Source organism: Asparagus officinalis, chromosome 4 (assembly GCF_001876935.1).
Source record: "Asparagus officinalis chromosome 4, Aspof.V1, whole genome shotgun sequence".
In the NCBI taxonomy this organism is placed as follows: Eukaryota; Viridiplantae; Streptophyta; class Magnoliopsida; order Asparagales; family Asparagaceae; genus Asparagus; species Asparagus officinalis.
Window position 1 is genome coordinate 118,344,872 of NC_033797.1, and position 10,493 is coordinate 118,355,364.

Below are 10,493 nucleotides of genomic sequence, written 5' to 3' on the forward strand. Positions count from 1 at the left end.
GCCAAGATCCTTGTTGATATCGCCAAGTCTTAGGACTCCGAGGTGACGAAATTAGTTTTAGTTAATTCTATGGCTTTAGAGTTTTTTACTTTCTAGTTGGTTAGACCCTCGATGAAGATCTACAGGGATTCGACATCATAAGTAGTTCGGATGTGGCGCTGTATGAGGACCATGGAATGAAATGAGGACGAAGGTTGTTTTCTTGTTCTGTGGAGAAGTTAACTCAGTGTTTGGATGTTAAAGATTCAATCTTTTTGGATGTTGACCAATATTCCAGGGTTTGTCTTCTGGTAAAAAGGGTAGATTTCCTGTGAAGTGTCAACTAAGGCACAGTCTCAGTTGTAGGCGGTTTGATGTTAAAGATTGGAACCTGTACGTTCTTGTTTTTGTTTTATTTTTAATATCGATGAGGAAAAAGGAGTGGAATAAGAACTCGTTAACAAACACGTATTCATTTGGAAGTCGTTAAGGGACAATTATATCATGATCAACTAAAATTGTGCAATAGTGTGTATACGCAGTTTGATGTAATAAATTATAACGGAATATCTAAGTCAAATTTCAAAATGCTTGGTGGAAAAATAGAATTAAACCTAAAGGAACAATCAAAAGATTTCTTTTTGGATAAGAATTTTGACTGAAGTGAACGACTTAGCGAGTGATTTATTTTTCAATTATATCTTAAGGCACATGGTCTTATGTTAAAAACTTACAGGTGTCAACTAGATATTTTTGCACGCCTTGTAAGTTTGATTGAATGAAAGTAGAAGGACCTTTAAGGAATTATGGGCATGAGTTCTCTTCAGCCACTTCGTATTTCATATGGTTATTGATTAGGATACACTTCAATACTGTTATAAATAGCGGTAAATAGTCCCGTAATAGCGGCGCTAATAGCGTTAGCGGTTCCTTCCCGCTACGCTATCGCCCAATAGCGGTGATATATTGCAGAATATGCGTTTTTCGTTCGCAAAAGCGGCCAATAGTATGCCATAATGATGGGTTCTAGCAATCTAGCAATCTAGTTTCTCTTCCCCCTACGAATTGCAGGTCCAAGGGCTGGAAAGTGGACCTAAGCTTTTGAGGCCTTGTTTGGTATTTGGAGTGGATTCAAGTTCCTTTCAAACAAAAGCATAAATCGTGAGAAAGAGTAGAAGTATGAAAGAAACTTGATTGTTAGTACGATACCGTATGATTGCTTAATGCCAAGACTTTTAGAAGTATGTGGTGGGAGGGTAGGGGGCTGGCTGTTGCAATTTGCAGCATTCTTCATACGATGGCCAAATCAAATTTTTTTTTTAAAGCACTGCGTCTGCAACCGTCTTGTACTCCAGTCAATCGTAAAATGTAAATAACGCATCGCGATTCACCAACAAATTTGAAACTAAAATAAATTCCATAATGAATTAGGATGAGATTGGAAATGAGGAGCAAAAAAGTTACAATTCATTCTGATATGTGCTCATAACAAAATGATCATTTTCAATTTTGGTCATGTTTTTCTACTACTAAATAAAGTAATTTGGTTATTTTTCCTATATGACATAAATATCAAATTCACGTCAAATGGTGATATTAGTTTTCGTAATACTGCAAGTGAAAGAAAAAAACTATATCTGAGAATATGGTGCTAATAAAAATACCAATCTAATAATTCAGCGCTTTTAAAATCACCACAATAAAACCCAAGAGTGTCTAGCCGAGTTAGTAAGCTAACTATGAGCATTATTTTAATGTCTTAGCTTTGACTTTTCTAGAGAGCACCCACGTGAATTTAATTTCGTGAAATACATGAGGTCGTGTGTTGGGGGTGCCCCTTAGGCCCCGTTTGGTTGCATAATAACAAGGCTGAAAGCCTGACAAAAGCTTCAGGCTTTTGTCATGCTTTCAGCCTTTATGTTTTGCAACCAAACAGGGCCTTAGTGACACCCAATGATTATGAGGAAGTTCCCTCCAAAAAAAGGGAAAATGGCCACAATTAGAAATTGAGAAGATAGGCTAAAGATTACCTTAAGTCTTACCCATTTTTTCTAAAAAGCTCTTTGCTTTTACCCATTCCTTCTAATAAGCCCTCAATTTTTTTTAAACAACTAAACCCTTGAGCTTTACCACTTTGTTCTAAGAAGCACCCAACTTTCTTTTTCTGCTAACGAAACCTCCAAGCTAACAAGAAGAATTGGGAGGGGTAAAAATCACGGGCTTCTTAGAAGAGATGGGTAAAACTTAGGGGCCTAGCCTAGTCAGGGCCGGCCCTGGGCTAGGGCCGGGGGGCACAACCGCACAGGGCCCCCACTGAAAAGGGGCCCCAAAATTTTATAAAGTTCTTTAATAGTATTAAGTATTTTATGGCCCAAAATCTGACCCAAAGGAAGATCATATTATAGGAATTCAAACCATCAAAGCAAACCTTAGTAAATGGAGTTGGTTGAAGTCATTGAACAAGTTAGTTAATTTGACGAAAATTACGAGATTTAGTAATCAATGAAATTAAACAATCATGCCTATTTGAGCTATATATCTCCGGATCTTCTTTCTACAATATCAATCCACCTCCTCATTTTTAGTAACAAATTTTAGCCGTTTAGAATTTTTACCGTTTGACATTCACTTTTACTCCTTTATAATTAACACTAACATTAAATAATTATTAATTTCTCTCATATAATACTCCACTATAAAAAGAGATTATATGTTCAATAAAAATTAATATAAGGTTGTCTATTAAAATCATACTTGTCCATCTGCTATTTGTTCTCAAAGGCTGATACATTGATACATTGCAACAATTTTTTTGGTGATTTGGGCATTATCGTATTCTTACATTTGATCAGGTGCTATTATTCTTTTTCTTTTACTTTGTTATTCTATTGCAAATTACATTTGTTATTTGTTTTAAATTTCATATAGTTGTTTAGTTATTTGTTTATTTATAAAATGGCACCTCGAAAATATTTATGCGGAAATGAAAAAAGGAAAAAGAAAAAACGAGAAGAAGAACTTGTTGAATCACAAAAAGGAGCTATTGATAAATTTTTATCAAGAAGTTCAAATGTTCCTATAGTTAGCTAATCAAATGAAAATTTAAGTGATGAAAATATTGTTTCAAGTGAAACTATTACTGAAAATATTTTGCCAAGTGATTTAAATAATGAAAATGTAGTTGATGTTGGTCAATATTTACCGAATTTTCATAATGATAATGTTATGCCAAGGGAATTTGATAATGAAAATCTAGGTGATGATAGCCGAATTTTCATAATGATAATGTTATGCCAAGGGAATTTGATAATGAAAATCTAGGTGATGATAGTCAAACTTTACCACATTTTGATATATATGAACCTAGCACATGGAAAAAATCTTGATAACAAAGCGAGGGATATTTTAGTTGAGAAGGGATTTGAAAGAGAATTGAACATTAATTTTCCTTTAGATGAAGACCGAAGGAAATTTTCATATGCACATTATTCTAGAAATTTGAGTAATGGAGAAATTAGTGATCGAAAATGGTTGATTTACTCTAAACTTGTCGATAAAGTGTTTTGCTTTTGTTGTAAATTATTCAAATCTAATAGCAATACAACTTTATTAGCAAATGAAGGATTGAGAGACTGGAGACATTTGCAAAAGACTATCTGACCATGAAAATAGTATTGAGCATATGACTAATATGAGCTCCTGGAATGAGCTAAGACTAAGGTTGGGAAAAAATGAAACAATTGATAATGAGTTGCAAAAACAAATTATGATGGAAAAAGAACGATGGCGACAAGTTTTGATTAGAATAGTAGTCGTCATAAAATGTCTTGCTAAAAATCATTTGGCTTTTCGAGGATCTAATGAGAAGCTCTATCAAAATAATATTGGTAATTTTTTGGGAATTATTGAGTTGATCGCAGAATTTGATGTAATAATGCAAGATCATGTTAGACGAATTCAAAATTATGAAGTTCATTATAATTATCTTAGCCACATAATACAAAATGAGTTGATTTCTCGTTTAGGCGTTAGTGTTAAAACTTCTATCGTAAAGATAATTAAAGAAGCAAAATATTTTTCTGTAATTCTTGATTGTACTCCAGATATAAGTCATCAAGAACAAATGGTCCTAGTTGTACGATGTGTAAATATGTCAAGTAATGAAATAAAAATAGAAGAGTATTTCTTAGAATTTTTGAAGGTAGATGATACATCTGGACTGGGGCTCTTTAATGAATTGTTAAATGTATTAAAACTACTTGACCTTAATGTTGATGACATTAGAGGGCAAGGTTATGATAATGGTTCTAATATGAAAGGTAAACATCAAGGTGTTCAAAAAAGATTACTTGAAATTAATCCAAGAGCTTTATATATGCCATGTGCTTGTCATAGTCTCAATCTTACTCTTAGTGATATGGCACATTCTTGTGTTAAAGCTATCTCATTTTTTGGAGTTGTGCAACATATATATTCATTATTTTCGAGTTCTACTAAGCGGTGGAAGATCTTACTTGATAGTGTTTCTTCATTTACTGTCAAATCTTTGTGTAATACCCGTTGGGAGAGTAGGGTTAAAAGTGTAAAAGCCATTAGATTTCAAGCCCCTCAAATAAGATTGGCTTTGTTAGAATTATATAAATCTTCAGAAGATGCGAAAACAAAGAGTGAAGCTAAAAGTTTGGTAACTGCAATTGAGAACTTTGAATTTTTACTTGGTATGATTATTTGGTATGACATTTTATTTGCTATTAACATGGTGAGCAAAAAATTACAAAATAAAAATATGAACATTAATACTACTATGAAATAGGTATCAGATGTGATGTTATATTTTGAAAACTTTAGAAATGATGGGTTTGAGAAGAGTTTGGATATTGCTAGAAGTGTTGCATTTGATATGAATGTGGATCCTACATTTCTAACAAAACGCCGGATCATTAGGAAAAAACAATTTGATGAAAATGATCATAATGAAGAAATACAATCCACGGAGGAGTCTTTTAGAGTTAATTATTTTTTTATTGTTGTGGATATGGCAATCACTTCATTGAAAGAGAGATTTGAACAATTGAAGACATTTGAAAGCATTTTTGGATTTTTATGTGATTCAAATACTTTGAAGTCATTAGATGATAATAAATTAAGAGATTCTTGCAATCACCTTGAAAGAGTTTTATCTCATAATGATTCATCTGATATTGACTTTAATGATATGTTTTCTGAATTAAGAGTGTTGTAAAATACATTACCAGATGTGTCAATGACAGCACTCCAAATTTTGGAATTTGTTAAACATGTTGATTGTTATCCAAATGTTTCAATTGCCTATCGAATCTTATTAACCTTGCCTGTGTTTGTAGCCTTAGCAGAAAGAAGTTTTTCAAAGTTGAAGTTGGTCAAAACCTACTTGCATTCAACAATGGCACAAGAAAGATTGAACAATTTAGCAATGCTATGCATCGAGAATGAGATGTTACAAAACATAGATATTGATTCCATTGCTAGAAGAAATTGTTTTTTGTAATTTTGTAATCTTATATTTAATTTCAATAAAATAAAATATCATTGTTACAAATTGAATGTTTGATACTAAGAGGCCCCATTTTTTAACTTTGCCAAGGGCCCCGAATATGTCAGGACCGGCCCTGGGCCTATTGGTCAAAAAAAGAAACTTGAGGACTTCTTAGAAGAGTGGAGTAAAACTTACGAGCTTCTTTTTCAAAAACAGAAATGCGAGGGCTTATTAAAAAAGAGGGATAAGCCTTTGGGGCTCTTCAGACTATCCTCTCACGAGGAATTTGCATTTCAGCACCCGAACTCTAATTGGGTAGGTCAGGAATTTGGCCGAAACCCGTTAACCCGTTTTTTTTTTTTTTTGAGAAAAAGGATGGAATACCCCAAAGGTATTCCAGCAAAGGTATTCCAGCCAGCTAAATTAAAAGATAAAGTGGTTGTTACAAAAAAAGTTCATACTCCCAACCAATAGTATGTACTAAAGTTCAAAAGAAAATACTACAAGTAGTAGTACCCTATTCCCTGTATACAACTGGAAAAAAACGGACATAACCTCCCCCAAATATCTGATATAACAAGTTTGTCAAAAGAAACCAAAAAACAAAACAGAAGAACAAAGTTTCTTTCAAGCAAAACCAAGAGCATATCCAGTGAATATAAAAGGCTCATCCCAATTGAATCACTGTAGCCGGACCATCTTTGTTCCCAAAATCAGCAACCTTGGCAGTATTGAAACCAGCAGCTCTTTTTCTTCTTCTTTCTTGTAATCTGGCAGCTCGAGCAGAGATCCCCTCAGATCCTAGCCAAAATGTTGAAAAAGTCACAATTTTGTTCAAGAGGGCAAGAGAGCTCTTCTGCTTATTAGAAAACAATCTGTCATTGCGCTCCCGCCAGACACACCATATAAGAGAGCAAATGAAAACTCTTCTCTTCATATTAGAATCACCCTTGTATCCACTAGACCACTGTATCCAAACTTCAAACCCGTTAACCTGTTAACTGCCCTAATCTCGGCAGACCCTCGCATTCCCCTCTCCCGCATACTAAAACCCTGAAACTCTCAAAACACTCTCAAATCCACTCCCTCCAACTTCTCCTCCTCTCCAAACCCTAACCCTAGATCTCACCCAGCGCGATGGCGGCGATGCTCCAGCCTCAGATCATACTTCTAAAGGAAGACACCGACACATCGCAGGGCAAAGCGAAAGTAGTGAGCAACATCAACGCCTGCACCGCCGTCGTCGACACTGTCCGTACAACTCTCGGCCCGAGGGGAATGGACAAGCTCATCCACAACGACAAGGGCAACATCACGATCTCCAACGATGGGGCTACGATCATGAAGCTGCTCGACATCGTTCACCCTGCTACCAAGATCCTTGTCGATATCGCCAAGTCTCAGGACTCCGAGGTAACGAAATTAGTTTTAGTTAATTCTATGGCTTTTGAGTTTTTTTACTTTCTAGTTGGTTAGACCCTCGATGAAGATCTACAGGGAAATGAGGACGAAGGTTGTTTTCTTGTTCTGTGGAGAAGTTAACTCAGTGTTTGGATGTTAAAGATTCAATCTTTTTGGATGTTAAAGATTCAATCTTTCACAATCAAAAGATTTCTTTTTGGATAATTTCAAAATGCTTGGTGGCAGCATTATATCTACAATTTAAGCATTGCACAATTTTTGTCACATCTAATTTTGTGTATTATTTGTGAAAGATAATCTGTAGTCTTATGTTCTAGCTTGTTGCAGGTTGGTGATGGTACCACTACAGTCGTGCTGCTTGCAGGTGAATTCTTGAAAGAGGCAAACCCTTTCATTGAGGATGGTGTCCATCCTCAAAATCTTATTAGAAGCTACCGAGCTGCAGGCAACTTGGTGAGTGTATTAGTGACTGTCTGCATGATATACTGTAGTTTATTGTTCGCTGAACTGAATATTATACCATGTATTACAGACCATTAGCAAAGTTAAAGAGCTCTCTGTAAGCATAGAAGGGAAGAGCCTTGAGGAAAAGAAGTCCTTGTAGGCATGTAAAATTGCTCATAGGTCCCTTAGCATAGCTCGGCACAAACCGACGAACCAACGAGGCGACGAGGTTGACGAATCGCACGCAAGCAACAGAATACATCCATTCGAGCGTGGAATCAAGCCAACGGTTCGGGGAATCAACGAGTCATTCAAACAAGAGTGGACTTGGACGAATCACGATCGAATCAAGATCGGTTTCAGACTCGAACCCAGAAGTGGATTTACTGCCAAATTAGGATTCGGATCGACTGCCAAATTAGATCAACAAATCAGAGTCCGAATCAACAACCGAATCACGAACAAAAGTGGATACAACGGAAAAAACGACAAAACCCTACGCCTAAGGGGGGCTCGGCCAAAGCCGAGCCACCCGTGGGTGGCTCGGCCCAGTGCCGGCCACCCATGGGGGGCCGACCCAGATCTGTGCGCGGGCACAGTTCAGAGAGCCTATAAATAGGCTCCCCTTTGTTCATTTGAAGAGGTTGGAACTTGGAGAGCCGTTACTCTGCCGGATTGGAGATTGAGCGCAGAGTTTCGAAGACTTGAGGACTTGAAGATTCAGATCTGATTCTCGGCGAACGTCCACGTCAAAAAAGGCAGGAATTCGAGAGAGGTAAAAATCGGATCTGAGATCTACACGATGCAACACTCCGGATCAAAGCTTGGCCTTTGATCCCGAGAACTAAAGGCTACTATTTCCTTGGTGAATTAGTACCCTACGGCTATTATTTCCTTTGTGAAATAATACCCGTCGAATCGTGTAGATCCGACCGGATCTAGATCGCGCGGTGGTCCACGGATTAACCCCGGCGCTGGCAAAGAACCCACAAAAGCGAGTGACCGCAAAACAGGAGCTCGTGATTCGTTCGAAAGGAAAGTTGTAATCTTTTTCTTTTTCTTTGATTTCGTTGTAACCGGATCTAAAAAAAGACCGGATCTTTTGTAACTCAAAATACAGCTTTACTTGATCTGCATTGTGACAATTGAAATCAATAATGAAGAAGACACGATTTTCTCCCTCATCGCGAATCTCTTGCCGCGACCACAGTGGATGCGGAGCCTCGATCTTCGCTGCCGAGACTCATCACGTCGTTAGCCTGCGGATTCCAATCCCTGTCGAGTAGTGAGGTCGAGTATGAATTCGACCCAGGCCTAAGTTCGAGGAGTACCCTTTCCGTCCTCGTTCCGGACTCTACCCCCTCTCCGCCAGTCTCAAGAAGTCTTCCTCCAGCGAGAATATGGCTCGTTCGGTTTCGAAGAAGTCCAGAATACCAACGCACACTCTCACTCCCATTGCTGACGCCCTAAAGTTGCTCAGGTGAAGTCTCCAACCGACCTCCACACGAGCGTCATAACCTTGTCCCTCGTCAACGCCTTCCTTTAACTGTTGAAGGCCGTTGTGACTCTCTCAAAGAGAGCCTGCCAGAGGCGACGTCAACGCCTTCCGCGGCGATTCGCTAAGGCGATGGAGTCCACAGACGGAGTCCGCTACGACGCGGATCTGAAGAATAGGAGAGGCAAACAGCCTCAACAACTGAAGAATGGCGGTTCCTCCAAGCCGCCGACGAATGAATGGATCCGGGTCAAACGGAACCGTTCGACACTCGAAGAGCGGATTCACAAACGCCGCGCACTGCTTGCATAAGCAAAAATCCTTGTGCAGAAGGCCGAAGAGTTGAAGAAAGAAAGAGTGGCCAAAAAGCCGCCATCAACCCGCCAAGTGTGGAGGCCGAAACAGCCTCCAACCAAAGTTCAACCACCGGCGAAACAACCCATATCGCCGATAATTCCAATAGCTTCTCCTGGAGATCATGCAGAATCATCCCGAAGGAAGAAGCCAGTCTTGGAGCGCCTCGGTCCGATTCCCGACGAGAGGGGCAAAGCTCCTGTCCAAGATCGTTTGGGCCCAATGAAAAAGCCCCGAACGACGCAACATGCTGGGGGTCGCCGTCACCTCCAACATAACAAAGAAACCAGGAGAGCTACGCGCACCAACTTGCGCATCGAAGTCCAGGAGCCCGCCGAGAACTCACGCCCAAAAAGGCATGTTTCGAGGCGCGTGACTTTCGAAAGCCCAAAGAAGGCAGTTCCCCCTCAGAAGGAAACATTATCGTCTGATGACGATAATGTTATACCTGAGAAGTCGTGCCAACACACGATAGGTTACTCCGATCGTCAAACAGACGAGTTGTACTATCGTGCTGGGGGTACGAATAAAACCAGGAAAAGGAATCCCCGAGAACATAAAACTCAGTGCCCCTGTTCCAAACTCATTCGGGCAGTATTGTCTGAATGCAGCTGCATCAAGGCGGTCCCCGAACGAGTTTTGGTTTTCGAAAGGCTCAGTACTGAAACGTCGAAAACAAGGCCTAGGCATTTCCGGTGGAGAAGAACGGTGGTTGAAGATGGAGAATTTCCGAGGGTCACCACCAACATGACCAGCAGAGGGACATCGGCGCGGGACAATACCGAATCAATTCTGAAAGCATCCCGGCCTAGAACCCGTCTGCAGTCCGGAACTATCAAGCGAACAACCTATGGTAGGGTTCGAACAAGACTCCCTTCAGAAGATGAAGAATCTGATGCTGGCTCCGCGGTCGCATCAGATAATACAGTATCCAGCGAGGGACAACCACGCGAAGCGTTTATGATAAGTGCGGAGCAGGTGGCCAAAATGCTTGAAGACGCCTTAGCTAAGCAACAGGAAACCTTCAGGTTCGAAATGCAGATGGCCATGCAAAACATGAGAGAAATGCATGACCAACAAATCCAAGCATTGACGAACCAGCAAGGCGAGCCAAGTCGTCGTAACCCGGTTAATCTGGAAGACGAGGATACGAATGAAGCTCGTAATACTAATAACCCTCCCATCAACGCGGGGGGTGGTAACGAGAATGCCAATGCAGACTCAGGTGAAAACTTGAAGATTAAAAATCTCGAGAGTAAAATCAACACGTTGATTTCCGCTCAA

At 39.4% G+C, this 10,493-nt stretch overlaps 1 protein-coding gene and 1 pseudogene across 1 annotated transcript; both read left to right on the top strand.

Annotated features, from left to right (window-relative positions):
* Positions 3,337-6,361, top strand: LOC109839202 (annotated as a pseudogene).
* LOC109838025 (T-complex protein 1 subunit eta-like) lies at positions 6,752-7,459 on the top strand. Its single transcript, XM_020406433.1, has 2 exons — positions 6,752-6,907; positions 7,244-7,459. The coding sequence occupies exons 1-2, from the start codon at positions 6,773-6,775 to the stop codon at positions 7,454-7,456; spliced, it is 348 nt and encodes a 115-aa protein (XP_020262022.1). The 5' UTR covers positions 6,752-6,772; the 3' UTR covers positions 7,457-7,459.